General features: G+C 40.6%; 1 protein-coding gene across 2 annotated transcripts in view; it reads left to right on the top strand.

The window, feature by feature from the left end:
- The window catches only part of PKDCC (protein kinase domain containing, cytoplasmic), a 40,682-nt gene that overhangs the window by 11,063 nt on the left and 13,796 nt on the right, over positions 1–15,823 (top strand). For both annotated transcript variants that reach the window (XM_005512514.4, XM_065058320.1), the window contains exons 2-5: positions 6,064–6,186; positions 9,353–9,624; positions 13,616–13,695; positions 14,526–14,633. In XM_005512514.4, coding sequence (XP_005512571.2) covers positions 6,064–6,186; positions 9,353–9,624; positions 13,616–13,695; positions 14,526–14,633 — 583 coding nt within the window. The remainder of the gene's footprint in view (positions 1–6,063; positions 6,187–9,352; positions 9,625–13,615; positions 13,696–14,525; positions 14,634–15,823) is intronic.

The following is a 15,823-nucleotide window of genomic DNA, read 5'->3' as shown; positions in this document are numbered from 1 at the left end:
GGGGAACTTCTGGCTATTTAAAAGATAATGAACTGCTGCCTCCAGTGAAATCAGCCCATTTCCATTGAAATCATGGTTGTATGAGTGATCTATTAGTCCTCACTGGAAGGCTTTACAAGAATAGGTTACTTGCATGACTAAATATTTGCAGGGTTGGGCCTTGAACTTGTGCAGTGCAATGCAAATTGAAAGTGTTGTAAATGTTTTTAGTAGAAGAATTTTCCACTTCAGAGTGTAAGAAAAGCAGAGAGAGTAAAAGGGAGATAATGTTACTAAATCATAAGATTATAGCCAACATAATATGTGTCAGAACAGCAGGTATATATGGATATGTATACACACGCGTACATATAAAATAAATGGAGATATCTGTGGATGTACCAACAGATACGGTTAGATATGCGTACCTGTGTGTTTCTAAATAGTACATTTTGGTTTTTCTATTTATGAACTGCTGTGTTTAATAACTCTGTCAGGTATAAGATTCTTGTACCTTCGAGCTCATTGGAAGTTTAGCACTAATTATAATAACACATTTATAAATAAAAGGTTAGGCAGAACTGTGAATGTAGAGTTTAGTATTTGAATTACCCACTGCTTGCTCTTGGTTCCAGTGTCCAGCAGCAGAGGAAATCCTGCCTCACAGCTGTCAGCACAGTTCTGGTCCTGGCTATTAAAAGGTTCTGCGTGGTGCTGTATGAAGATCTTTTTCCAGTGAAGCTCAGCACTTGGCAGGGCTTGATTGCTAGATTTCAATGAGGAAAATCAATTCACTTCTCATGCACCATCTCTGTATATCCTGTAGCAGGAAGGTTAACTCTGGATTGATCTTTATAAAGTTTAAGCCTTTTAGGGAACTCATCCTTTTTCCAGGGAGATGCATATTACAGGTTTGCAGATGTTTTTGGGCTGAGTAGGTGTGGCAATATAAAAAAATATTTTAATGTATATTTAAATATATATATAAAACTAAAATATAGATTCAGATATCATTTATATTTATCATATACAGAAACACATACACATGTCATATATACAAATATATACATATCTATGTGCTTATGTGTATATTTATATATGTATATACCATCATCAGTGAAGGGAAATATTTAGAACCTGAGGGATGACTGTATCTTAGAGTGACATAAATGTCTCAAAGTATTGGTAAATCACAGCTGTATCCTGCTCTTGCAGGGACCATCCCAGTGCTCCAGGAATGAAAGGTGAATCCAAGGACTGGTTACATAAAAAGGATTACATTCATTTTGATAGCAATAAAACAGTAAGAGGTTCCAAAATGTGCTGTTCTGTATTTTACATGTAGCAGCTCAAACAAATGGCTTATCAAATGGCTACCAATGTCAGTGGGAGCTTTTTATTTCCCCTGGGCACCAAGTCACTACAAAATACAATCTCTACACAACCAGTTCTGATTAGGTAGCCTTGTGTCCATCTGTCTTTGTAAAGAAAGGCTGTGGCAGATGTTGACTACTCTTGCTCTTCAAAAAAGTGAGATTTTGTTTTTTATTAAATTGCACTTTTCTATTGTGGGCAGCAGTTAGGCCTTACTGCAGTAAGTTTGGGCAAGTCCAAATTAAAAGAGAATTAGATTTCTAGAAGTTGCTTCTGGTGTGATGCAGTTGAACCTGTCACTTTTATTACAGATGCTGCTAAGTATTCTTAAAGTTCTTGTTCACGGAGTCCCGGAAATCTTATATTCAATAAAGAAAAAAGGGGGAAATTTCCAGCTTTTGTAGAGAAAATCTGAAGATCATGAACATGAAGGGCTAAAAAGTAACAAGGCAAAGAAAAAAATTCACAGCACGTTGGAATTTTTAGGGAAATTGCGTGATTTTTGCAGGGGAGTTTTGCGCTCCCCAGTAGCCAGGCTGTGGTTCAGGTTCAGGTGGCCAGGTCTGCCCTTCCCGACCGTGCAACCTCTACAAATGAAACGTAACATTTTGGCGGAGTTTCTGGCCTGACGTTTATTTTTCTGAAAATCCAGTTAGGGTGCCGACGCTAAATGCGGGAGGACCCGTTGTTTGCACAGGCTTACCCTGCTGATGACAGCTTAATAAGCTCTTTTATTTTGTGTTTTTATTCAGTAAGCTTGTCAGCTTTTGTGTAGGGGCTGACCTCTGGTTTCGCCCTCCCCCACTTCCCTAGCTCCTCTGAAAGGGGCACCTCTGTCCCCATCATTTGTAGTAAAATGGAATTGTAAAGGGAGGTGAACTGACTGGTGGTAGGGACACGGGCTCCTAAAATGCAATATATAACTTTCTCAGGGGGTGACCCTGTATGCCCAGCGTCCCTAAAAACTGTTGAAGTCAGTGGGAGTTTTGGGTGTGTAACGACTAATGCAGGACCGAGAAAATCCAAACAGTGAGGGAAGGATTGGGTAAGCAGGGCTACTCGAAATGAATTACAGCAAATGATGTGAGAACAGGTCAACATTTCATATCTGGCATATGTTTTTATAAACAGACAGAAAGGCATCCTGATATTGTGACTGTTTGCTATTTGATTCTACACAAAAATATATTGGGGTGGCATTTAAATGCAGTGGCTTGAGATAGCAAAAAGATGTGGGATTGTATTTCTTTCCATTCGTTTAATTGGAACCATGCTGAAAAGACGTATGAAAACCATCACTCTTGAATATTTCTAAAGTCTAGCTTTGTGATGGTGAGAATTATGTCCAACCTAATAGAATTTCAGATAGGAGAGAGATTTTGGCTCATCTTTTGCTTCCAACTATATTCAGTTTCCCTGTGTGATTACTTTTCTTGTTATTGTATGCATCCAGCTATCTGTTTCTTACTTCACTGTCTGGGAATACAAACCATTCTGTCTCATTTCAGACCTTAAAATGGATTGGACAAAAATGAAAAGGAAGAATAAAAAAAAGTAGTTCGGGTAGTACCTCTGTGCTTGTTGTTTCTCTGTCTTAATAAGCCCGCTTCTTAAACAAAAGGCCTAAGAATTACTCTTAGAATATTTTGCATCTATATATATTTATATATATATATTTTTTTTTTCCTTATTTTGTAACATCTGTATGCTGGGTGGTGGTTCATCAGGAGGGGATGAATGTAACCATTTTAGATCCTTAACTGGCTGTTGGGACATGCCCAGTTTGTAATCACGGTAATTGCACATACAAATATGGCCGTGTAATTACGTGTGCCTTTTTGCATTTAGTTTCAAGAGTTCATTTAGAAAAGCATAAACGCGGCCCAATAAATCCTTTATATCTCAGACTTCTGTGCTTTTATAACTCTATATAATTATGTAATAACACTGCATCTGGAGAGGTTTCACTTAAGTAAAAGCAATAAAGAGCTCAGGTTAGATTATGTATTTTTTGAGTTAGACGTATACTAAGTTGCTTAGTACTGTGTTTTTCAGCTTTTAAGATTAAGTTCAGCAGTACTCATGCAAGAAATTTTTCTTGTGAGAATAAAGAACAATTTAATGTAAATCCCAAACTCAGTTGAGTAATTTAAACTTCCACAATGGCTAGACTGATTAAAAGGGCATTAATATAGTAAAATATACACAAAACACTCAGATACCTAGGCAGCGAAGACTTTTGCCAAGGTACAAATTGAATACTAAAATGAATTACTTAAGAAAAAAGTTCCAGCTCTCTGAGAACAGATCTAAATCATTATTATTATTATTGGCATTCATGGATCGAGATAAAGAAGACTCAAACAAATGCTGTAGTTCATTTCTACTTATGTGTTCCTGTGCACATAAATAGATAACAAGACTAATTTTTCAATATTTTGTGTGTGCAGATATGTATGTATTATGCTTTTATAATCAAATGAATGTATAATTGTTGTTTTTCTTCTGTATTTCTGTTGTTGGAATGGTTTTCACAAATGTTGAGAATGTTTAATGAAGACTGCTATCTTTTTTGTATTCAGTGTTACTGTGACCCAACAGTTACTGCAATACTGTCATTTTCCAGTCTGTATTACTTGCTAATTTCCCTTATGGCTTTTCTCCCCAATGGATAGTATTACTGTGCTAAAGACAAGCGCTGAACTCTGCAGATGATAAAGAAGCAGATGTTAGATTTCAACACTCAGATGTCAGGGTTTTCAGACCTACCAAGCTTCATTTTGCTTTCTTAGTCTGCCCCCACACAGAGAGACGTGAAATACCTAGTAAGAATCGCAGAATCCAGCTTACCTCTAAGAAAATATATATACATTGAATTAAGTATTTTAATTTCATTTCATTTTTTGTTAGTTCAGAAGGCTTAAACAGATTTGTGCTGATGTGATCCTCTAAAATAGTTTGGAGCACACAAATGTCTAACTCCTGTATATAGGCTGCACTACCGTGGTGTCATAGATGATAAGGAACAAATCCAAGTCTGGTCTGAGTGGCTCTAGGTTAAGAAATTATTGCTGTTACAGTCTTTGTCATGGCTGTGGCAGTAAAGAGAAAAGTCCCTTTTCCTATTTCAGATGTTCATACCGGCATCTATCACAAATTCTGTGTTGCACATTGACGCCAAAATCTTTTTGGCATGTTGTAAAATAAAATCTTCTAGCTCCTTTTTGTTTAGGTTAATGTCCACGTTTAAGCAGCTGTTTTGAAATACAGCACCATTTTTACACCAAAAAGAAAAATTGTTTACTTCTTGTACATTTTTTGGCACCCTTTTTTCCTTTAATGCGGACAGCTACAGCCAGAGCTAACGGAACGGTTCATAACAAATCCCGTATTTGCTGACTTTAGCCTGGTCTTTGCTTTTCTGCCCAGGAGGGTCACGAGGCATAAAAATGTGCTTGGTACTGGGATCTACTGGCAGGGGCCGTGTGCTGCCTCACTCCCTCCATCCATGCCACTCGCCAGCCCTGTTCTCTGCTACCCTGGTGAATTAGGGGCTGTCCCCCTTCTGTGCTGGATGAGCCTGGTGTCTTCTGCAGGGCCACATCCGAGTCCCCTCAGCTCAGAGGAGACCCCTGCCAGCTTCCCCGAGCTTATATAAAATGAAAAGAGGTTTGAAAAATCAAATTACTCGGGGCAAGGCAGTAGAAGAGTAGCAGCAGGGCATTTTTTAACGCTGCGTTTTCACACAGACCCTTTTACTTTGTGGTTTATTTGACTAGGGGCAGAGATTACATTTAATTTTATTTCATGTGTGTGCTGTTCTGGCTGGAAAGTTGCAATCAGATCCTTATCAGGCTCATTTAACTGCCTCTCTGCCAGGGCTTGGCAGGGAGTTTGTGAAAGCCTGTCCTCCAGCCCTGTCAGACATTGTCCCACTCCATATAAAGCAAGACATTTCTTCTCCACAGTCCTTAAATATTCTTGTGCAATTATTTGTGCAAGTGAAAATTAATCATTCATATGTCCTTGGAAAGCAAATACAGGAAGGAGTTGGAGCATGGCCGAAATTGCATTTAAATGCTTTCAATCTGAAGAAGCTACTGGCAGATAATATTTTGGAGTGTTTGCCCTTCTGTAATACTGCAGACAGAAGTCAATCAAGTATAGCAAGAGGCAATTTCTGGCTGGAAAAGATAAGTTTTGGTGCTTCCATTGCTTTCTAGGCTCCCATGTCGTTTAAATATATGTTGCCGCCCAATTCACAAACCATGGTCCTGTGGGAAATACCATTAAAAGCTATTTTGCAATGTCTTTTAAGCAGAAAATAAGTCTTCTTTAGCCACGTGTTGCAGACTGAACTAATTTTCCTCAGATAGAATTCTGTTTTTGTATTCATGGATTTTTTTTTTTGTTGTTCTTAAATATTCATTGGTATAAGATACTGTACAGAGGGTTATGCAGTGGACACTTCACTGGCCTTGTGCTGTGTGATGCCCACAAGAAACTCTGCTAGCTAATTTGGGAGCTTCAAGGCACCATTCTGCAAATGAGAGGATACAAAAGCTATTAGGTGGCTGACTTCAAGACAATACAATATGTAGAGCTCAGAGCCTTGTAAGAAATGCTCACTTTGCACCTTGTCCACAGAGAAACTTGAAAGCATGCCAAGATACCTTACACTGATACTGCCTGGTTGTGATTTTTTTTCAGCTTTATGGCTACTGTTACCAAGATAGCAACGACATCCCGGACACACTGACAACCATCACTGAACTAGGCTCACCTTTAGAGATGATTCAGCTTTTACAGACTTCCTGGGAAGACAGATTTCGAGTGAGTAACAACGGTTTTAAAAGGACTTTTAAGAGAGTGATGAACACAAAAAAGCATCAAGCATGAAACAAGGGTGGTGTACGATGCAGTGCAGTTCACATTTATTAAACATTTGCTTTGCATAGTATTACATGTTGGTTTAGAAACAACATTTAGCACTCCCTTTCTTTAGTGTTTAAGATTTTTTTCTTTCGATGTTGTCTAATTGTAGCTGGTTATGTGCTTTTTACACAATGCCTTCAAACATTTCTTACTTGTCAAAGTCTGAGGCCCAGGGTTTGGCACTTAGCATTGTGCTCTGCGACTGGGATTTAAACAATGGAAGGATGTTACGTTTCTCTCCTGATCCTTATCATAGGTTGGTTTTAGAATTGTTTTCTACTGGTTCCTGCTCTGTCTTTTCCTGGGGGAAGAGTGAAATAAATGTACACAAAACTCTAACCCAGTTTGTCCACCACGTTGGCAGTTTACCAGGAACACGAAGGTCACACTTAATTTGTCCAAAATGAAGCCAGACTGCAGCAATGCTTTGATCAAGACAGCGCTGTCTTGCTCAGCGTATATTGGGACGCGTAGCTGACTGAGGTTAATTCCCTAAGATGTTGCAAGGCAGCCGCAGTCTTCATTTAAAACACTTGGGATTGCATGGCTACATCTGTGCCAGAAAATTGAAAGTGTGCCTGACTGATCTCAGAGAGTAACTAGCAAGGTGCAGCCCACGTTTGTAGGCTGGAATTCTGGCAGTCTTGGAGGACCGGATGGCTGCATGCAAGATGCCCACCAGAAGTGGTCCCTGGGCTGTGCTGCCTTTTGCATCTCACCTGAGGACCATGCGGGAGGGAGAACAGCCTTGGTCCCAGCCAGACCTGGGCCAGAGACTGTGCTACCCACTGTGCGTGTGGGATTAAATTTGTGTACCCAGGAGTGTTCCCTGACAGCATTTATTTTACTAATATCGATGGAGTGAGTGTCTTCCCCACGCTAAGCTTCATCTCCCTTCTTCTGAAGGAAATACAGTCTTAATAAGCGGTAGAAGTGCTCATCACGGCTCCCAAAGTACAGGACCTGTCTTTGGCTCATCTTATCCAGGGAATGCAAATAATGGATTGCAACAGCAATTATGTACAAGGTAAATGACCTAGAGGTATGTTAGGTCATGGGTAATAAACAGGGAAATTTCCTTCCAGTGTGGATATTTCTGAGTGAGCGATTGCAAAGGGAGATGAAGGAGAATTAGATGAAGGTGCCGAGCTGATTCACAGAGGTGGAATTACGGATGAAACATTCCTGTGACCTCTGTAATGAAGTCTTAGATAATGTCATGCTCATTAGCTTGTCCAGGACACAATTAATGCAAAGAAGGAGGAAATAAAATCATGTCTTCCCGATATGTGAGACTTGCTTGTGGTCCAGTCCTGAAAGTGGCTGCATAAATATTTGACCTTATTCCTACAAATAATCATAGAATCATGGAATTGGAGAATTGCTTGGGTTGGAAGTGACCTTTAAAGGTCATCTCATCCAACTCTTCTGCAATGAGCAGGGACAATAATAATTTCCTTGTGTCGAAGGGCTCGGCAGTAAGCTTGCTCCCCAGATCAGCACCCCTGCGCTCAGCAGAAGTGTGTGATACAGAGCAAAGCCTTCACTTGTGTGCTTAAGGCTTGTTGTGCAGGAGCATCTGCAGCCCCAGCCTGGCAGCGGCTACACAGGGCAGCAGCTGGTGGGGTTGGTCACAGAGGTTGCCACTACAGGAGCAGGGGCTTTTTGTTGTTTGAGAAAAGGCAATAATTTCAGATGACAAGCCATGGTTTTATTCAAGCTAAACTCTAGGTTTGTTGGCAATTGAAAATATGTGTATTATAGGTTAGTTTGGGCTGGATCTGCCTTTTATATATAGCAGATTGCAGGAGCACATCTATACAAATCCTGCATCCTTCCAGAGGGAGGAAAGGGTGGTGAAGTCTGGCGTCCCATAACCAGGCCTGTGTTCATCTCACCTACAGGCATCTCCATGTGAACTGTGGTATCCTGTAAGGAGGATCAAAAATGTTCTAATCTGATCAAGCAGGAGAATGATTACAGAAGTGTGAGATAGTCCTAATGTCCCAGAAGTGAAGGGTCGTGAGGGATAACTTCAGAAATGCTCAGCTTTCTTACGAAGGATGTGTTTAGGTGCTTCCCTGAGTATACCGTTTATGTCCCAGGACTTAATTTGGATTTGACTACTTAAATGCACGTGGCCTTAACAGTGTATTTTTACAGAAAATAAATATTATATATAAACAATAAAAAGCTTGCTAGACTGAATAAGACCCGTTATTAATTTAATACATAGAATAAAAATTCCACCATTTAACTGTGTTCATATTAATGCTACGTTTGCATTAATGTGTTACATAGTGGACTGTAAAGGAATGCATGAATTGAAAACAGTAAGGGGGCTGAGTTCAATGTTAGTTGAGTTTGGTGTCTAGTAATAATTACTCAAGTTTCTAACCTGCAATTGAAAAGTGCAGTGTCAGCCCCGAAGTGTCACATGAGGGTCCACCAAGGTCAACCCACCAAGGCAGATGGACATACATGCTTACCACGGGGCACGGTGGAGAGTTACAGAAGAGCTGTGGAGCTCCTCTTTCTGGGAATTTGTTTTCTTCTTCCTTGGAAAAGGGCAAATGTAAGAGGAACCAGTGGAAAAAAAACTTTATAAAAGCAGTCAGAATGTGGGATTTTTACGGAGGCAGTACAGACCCCATCTGCAGTTGGAGCTCCGGGTGCAGGGTGATCCGGCCAAAACTTCCAGACCTGGAGTCTGTTAAAGAGCAGAATCAGGCTGCGTGGTCAAGGACTGTGCGTAATGTGTTATTAAAAGTTAATGCTTTTATTTCTATTAAAAGTAAGAATAGCAACAATGAGCCCTGCTTCAAGAATACTGTGGGAAAGCATTGGCAAAGAAGCTTATTTTTGTTTCAAATCTCTAAGGGTTTTACAATCAAATATGTTAATCCTTTGAAAAATACCTTAATTGCAACATTCAGTTTTTAGGATAAATTATAATGCTTATATTAAGTAGTATATTTATGATTATATCATCAGCTAAAGTGGTTACATTTATATGCTTTGCCCTGAGAAAATAACACAAGGTACACATGTTTTTGCATTTCAGATATGTCTCAGCTTAGTTCGGCTTCTGCATTATTTGGCTCACTCTCCTCTCGGCTCCGTGACGTTACTGGATTTTCGCCCTCGGCAGTTTGTGATCGTAGATGGGGAACTGAAGGTGACGGATCTGGACGATGCCAGTATTGAGGAGAGCTCTTGCACCAGTAACAGCGACTGCTTTATGGAATTCCCCGCAAGGAACTTCACCTTACCCTGTTCAGTTGAGGGACGGTGTCAGAATATGAATGAAAAGAGGAATCTGTACAACGCCTACAGGTATGTGATTGGATAAGGTAAAAAAGAATTGGAAGTGGGCAAAAAGTCTCCAGCATTCTTTATAGTTATTCACATCGACGAGTATGTATTGTCTTAGAACCGTAGCATTTATAACTTTGGAAATGTTTTACATACTTTGAGTGTGATTCACTACTTTTAGTCTAATTTTATGTTGGTTTCATTCCGCTGAATTCTTTACACAAGTAGAGAGTTTCAGAGGAGTGAACCAGAGGTGCCTGTGGAGATGGGGGCCCATTAGCTCTGTGGTGAGACGGTTCAGGCAGCTCTTCTTTGGTGTGAGTTAAGAGGTGTCACTGTGTGTTCTCCACCACCGGCTGAGCACAGGGCAGGGTCAGAGCTCCACTCTCCTCCTGTGCCCCGGCTCAGTGCTCCCTGCCTTGCTGGGGGGTGACAGACCCTACTGCAGCCACGAGGCTGCTGAGACCTTAAGTGGCTGATGATCTAGGGTGTAATCCCAAACCTCTGAAACCCCTTTTCAGTGCTTACAAGGGCCCTATAAGGAAGAGGGGGACAGAATTTTTAGCAGGGCCTGTTGTGATAGAACAAGGGGTAATGTTTTTAGACTAAGAGAGGGGAGATTCAGGCTAGACAGGAGGAAGAAATTTTTTGCAATGAGGGTGGTAAAACACTGAAACAGGCTGCCCAGAGAGGTGGTAGATGCCCTATCCCTGGAAATATTCAAGGCCAGGCTGGACAGGGCTCTGAGCAACCTGATCTAGTTGAAGATGTCCCTGCTCATGACAGGGGGGTTGGACTAGATGGGCTTTGCAGGTCCCTTCCAACCCAAACTGTTCTATGATTCTAAAGCTAAGGGGTGCTTCCTTTTGCCCCGCTCGCGTCTGCCCGCTGCCCCTGGTCTCTGTGTGAGCAGTTGCTGAGGGTCTGGTCCTGGTGCTTTTCCCTCTCTATGGCAGCACTGTGCCTGCGATGGGGGATGTGTAGGTGACAGGTAACACCAGTCTAGTTGATCCTGCTGAGGAAAGTCTTCAACTGACGTGCCCATCTTCTGACTTAGATTTTAATGGTTTCTCTGAAATGACAGCAGAGACCTTCTGGCCAATGGCTTTATGTTTGTAGTCTTGGCTCTCCCCTGTTGGCTGTCGCTCCCCTCGGAGGGCAGTGCAGGATGCTGGGGAACCGTCTCACTGCTTTCCGGTGAGCCGGTGGCCAGTGCTTGGTGCTGCTATGCTCGATGCCACGCTCCTCCTGCCGCCGCGGCTCCGGCTGATGGGCGCTGCTGGGGCAGGCAGCCACCTTGTCTGATCCACATAGGAAGATCTCAAAGCAATGCCATAATGGTGTGCTCATTTCTTAGGCTTCCCTTTCAAGTATCATGCCATTCACTGCCTGCCAGACCACAGTGAGGAGAGGCTGCTCTAAGGAGAGTCTTCTGCTTTGGTCCCAGGGTGCTCACCAGCGTCTGTGTTGCATTAGCTGACCACACTGAAATGGGCTGCACCACATCACAGCCATCTGCAGTTGTGCAGCGCAGTATTTAGTATGTCCTGCAAAATTTTCCATTTCCATTTGCTTGGCTTAAAGATCCTGCTTAGCTTGCTAGCTTTTGGTTAAGTGTGTTTTACTGGTCTGGCTAAGAAACCTTTAATAGGCACCCATCCATCACCATTGTAAGTGGGGAAACGTCTGCAGTGCCGCGGGCTTGCGGCAGGTTGCTGGTCTCGCTGAAGGAAGCAATCTTTTTCTATTACAGTTCTTAATATTGCCTTTAAACCACACGCCAGTGTGTAATGCACAGACAGTGCCCCAGTGCTTGCAGCCGCCACTTCTGTTTAATTTGATAGAGACAGTGGGTTTTTGTTCAACGGCGGACTCATGCTATAGTAGGCTGTGACCACCCACGCTGGGGCATCAGCAACAAACTGTGCACTTGTCTTGGAAGGCTCAGTCCTCCCTTCTTTAGGGGCAGGCTACCACATTGCGTATTTTCATGGATGTACACTGTTGCTGTAGGCTTGGAGATTGCCCTCAGGAAAGGGTTGCTGTTGCTGTTAGGTAGAAGTCAAAAGCAGCAGTATGTCAAACAGCACATAAAACCCTTGTAATTTTAAGATATAGCAGGCCCTAGCCTTGGAAACATAATTAACCTATCTACCTAGTTTCTTTATGAGGTAAATAATTAAAGGAGAGAAAACATTTTGGAAAAAAACCCCTCTACTATGCAAGAACTGGGCCATCTTGTCTTTCAGGTGGTTACCTTCTGTCACAAATGTGTCTCTGTGGGTTTTCCTCCAAAAGTTTGGAGGAACAATTTTCGAAGCACTGGACAGTTTTAAAAGTAAGGGTAATTAATATTTTTGACTCTTAACCAATAGCTGAGATTATTTTTCTGTCGCTGACAATTCTTGAATTAAGATCAGATAGTTCTCGGAAAGAAAAAAGAAAGGAAAAAAGGCTGTAGGAACAAATGTAAAAGAATCTGACAATCTGTATTATGCAGATCGCAAAGGATGCCACTTGTCCTGCAATCAGTGAATAACAAATGTTCCTGCTGTTAACTCTACATGTCAGAATTTCACATACAGATGTTTGTGTTAGAACAAGTCATATATTTCTATAGGCATGGAAAAACAATAACCTACATGACTTGCATCCATCCAGTGTTTAGGAAAATAAATGACAGCTACTGAGTTTTTTGTAAAGAACTGTTTGCATTAGTGGGACTCTGTTTACGAATAATCTGTACGCAGAAAAATGAGGTAAAAATTTACCAGACTTTAAATTTCTGTGTATATTTATATTGACTGTTTCATACTCATCATTAAGAAAACCTACCTGGGGATAATCTTGCTTAATAAATATATTTAAAGAGATTACTAATATAAATACAATAAATATTATTTATAAATAAATAATATAAATTATAATAAATAATATAAATATAAACTTTGTAAGGCATGAAGAAGGGAGCTAAAATCTCAAGGAAATATTCATTATGGACTATGTCAACTCAGTAATACCTGTGTTGATCAATTTTTGCTGTCTATAACCTAATTTTTTAATTTGTGCTTATGTAAGACATCTGCTTGTCTTCGTCCTGAGCACGAGTCCTTGGAGGTTTCTGTTTGACAATATGGTCTCTGTACATAAAAAGAACATTTACTTTGCACGTTAGATGTAAAGCAGGGCAGTTTCCCAACTGTGTTCATATTCTGCTCATTACCCAATATTTATGTGTGATAGTTCTGTTTATACTGTCAGATCCTGAACTGTCCATCTCCATCTTAGGTTGTTATGACACTGAGATTGCAATGGGTAGTAATATTTGCAGAGTAATAGAAATTTATAGGAACAATGTGAAAATTAAATGTACTTCAAGTGATGGTAAAGGCATATTGTTTTTTCTTTTGCAATTAAAAATGTTAAAATGGAGATTATACATCCATTTATTAATATCTACATGAATGCATCTTGAATTTAGATAAATGATGAGAACAGAGAAGACATTCTGAATTGCAGTGGCATTACAACAACAGAAGAAGGCTTTCTCCTGGCAATTCATTTGAAAGTCTAAGAAAACTGTGGAAAAGAAATAAAAAATAGTTATTTGAAATAAGCAGAAGTTTGATTTATGCACTTTCAAGGTCTGAAAAAAAACGCAAGGCTTTTGGGGCTGATGGCATCCTTTTAAAAAGTACAGACCGTTTTGCAAGTAGTCACAATCCATGGGGCTTCACAGTAAATTTGTGTCTTAATGGAACATTTACACGTAGTTACAAGGCAGCCTTGTGTGTAACCGTGTGGTCTGGGTATGCCAGCCAGCTGTGTGAATAGTCTCACCTATATATTTATTTGACTATAGAATATGATTATATTTCCGGAATAGGTCTGTGGCTTATAAGCAATAAGAATTTTATTCCTTGTTTTGTTCATTAGTTACCAGACATTTGTAAACTCTTTTTTTATTTTTTTTTTTTTTTAATTTTCAATATGGGTTACTTTTCTATTGCAGGTTCTTTTTTACATATCTTCTTCCACACAGTGCACCATCCTCACTGAGACCATTACTGGATAAGATAGTCAATGCAACAGGTAACTGCAATAAACACAGTAGTGCCAAATATTTCCTTTTTCAGTGTGATTGCCATGTTTGGGATGGGGAGGATGCTGCTTTTATGTTCATTGCAATAGAACCAAGTTGTTTTTCTATCCAGGATAAAATTTCTCCCATATAGAGAAGGCAGGAATGGCTCTGTATACCAGAGAAATCCCATTTTGAGATTTTTTATCTAGGCTTCACAGAGGTGTATACTTCCTTCTGACACCTCAGCACCAGGGCAAACTGCATCCCTGGTGGGATCTGGAGGAGCCCCTGTCTCTGGCAAGGGGCATTTTAGTGATAAAAACAGAATACTTCCCCATTGCCAATGGTATCAGTCGTGCTTCTGTGCCTCAGAAGCCAGAGACAAGTGACATTACCATAGATCTTTACTAGTTACTAAGGTAGTGCCTTGGGGCAAGAGTAGTTGCATGTGCCTGTAAATCTGATTTGAGGGTTTTTGGCGTGTTGTTCTAAGGGTTTTATATCTTGTACTGTGTATATTCAACAGGGAAGTTAACGATGCTGGGCTAGAGCTAAATAACAATCTAAGCCATTGGAATTCCCTATATTCGCTGAAGTTCTCCCCTCGTGGGGAGCTCACCACAGGCTTGGGGTTCCCAGCTGGATGAGCCAGCTGTTGACATGCCCAGCTCAAACCCAGTTTATAGTAACTCTGGGATTTCATGTCCAGCATTACAACTCTGCCATGGAGCATGGCACTGCTGGGCTCTGGTGCTTTGGCCTTTCTTTGAGTGCAACCTCATTTTGTCCTGTGCAGGTTGCTCCTCATCTGACTCACTCTTTTTCTGTGCTTTTAAAGGAGAACTTCATTGGGGAATAGATGAGACGGCTGCTCAGCTAGAGAGAGTTTTGAATCTCTATAAGAGTGGACAATACCTACAGAACACCACCCGAGTGCCGAAAGCTGGTAAATTATCTTTCTTGAAACTTAAAATCAGACTTTGTCTTTGAGGTTTGAAAGGGCAAATGTGCAAGAATGTGCACAATGGCCCTTGAAATCGTCCGCATGATAATCTGTACTCTGATTTTTGCTTCCTGGGTGCCTTCTGAAGCCCTTGTCACTCAGTGACGTAGCTGGACATCCATAGGTGTGAGCAGGCTGTAATGGGGATAAGAAGTCTGACAGAGCATTGCTTTCCATAGCAGATTTGCAGAAAATGTGTTTCATCACATCCACACGCTTCTCTGCTGTTGAAGTATTGGAACCTGCCCAAACATGAGTTGCGAAGAATCTAATCATGATGCTGTAACACTCCATGGTTTTTCTGGGACTTACAGGAATTTCTTGCATAGTAAGCACTTGTAGGTTGGAAGAATAAGACTTCTGCTTGCTTTGCAAGAAAAAAACAATGTGTCCCTCAGCTTCTGCTAGCAATAGAATAAAAAAGAAAAAAAACCCGATGAAAATGAAGCTCCATAATAGTATCTTTTTCATAAAATCTCTGCTATTCAAGCTGCTGTGATACGAAGTGATGCATATTCTTCCCAGAAGGATAGCTTGTGGATTTATGTGTGCCAAAGAAGATTATATATGATGGAAATGACTGTTAAGTCTAACAATTGAAAAAGCTGTTTTGCAAATTATTTTTGTGTATGTACAATATTCATGTCAAACTGTCAACATAATTGACTGCAAGTTGATAGGAAAATTATGGCTTTGCTACAAAAGCTCAGTAAAGAGGGAAAGATGGGTTCTAAATGAAGATGAATGTTGGCACAGGGGGTTTGAAAAGTTCAGTGAAGCATTTGCTCTGTGAAAGAGACACAGGAGCCAAATTCATTCCTGTTGTAGTGCTCTTAACCTCAAAGGGCCATGACACCAGGGATGAATTTGACCCACTTATCAGAATAATTCAATATTTATTTTGTTGTAAAATTGGCAGGAAAATTGTTGCAGGTGTTCATTTAGCTTTCTAATTTTCAGCTTTTCATCACAATCTGTGCTGAGTGATGCCTGTCAACACAGCAAAATTATTTTCAGCAGTACAGTCAATAGTACAAACACGTCCTTTGTTGAAGAAGTGCCAGGAGGGCTGAAATTTTTTGGTGATGCTGGTTGATTCCAGATTTAACTGCTGTATCGGGACAAGATGAAGT

Source organism: Columba livia, chromosome 3 (genome assembly GCF_036013475.1).
Source record: "Columba livia isolate bColLiv1 breed racing homer chromosome 3, bColLiv1.pat.W.v2, whole genome shotgun sequence".
Classification (NCBI taxonomy): domain Eukaryota; kingdom Metazoa; phylum Chordata; class Aves; order Columbiformes; family Columbidae; genus Columba; species Columba livia.
This window is presented reverse-complemented; position numbering and strand designations above follow the sequence as displayed.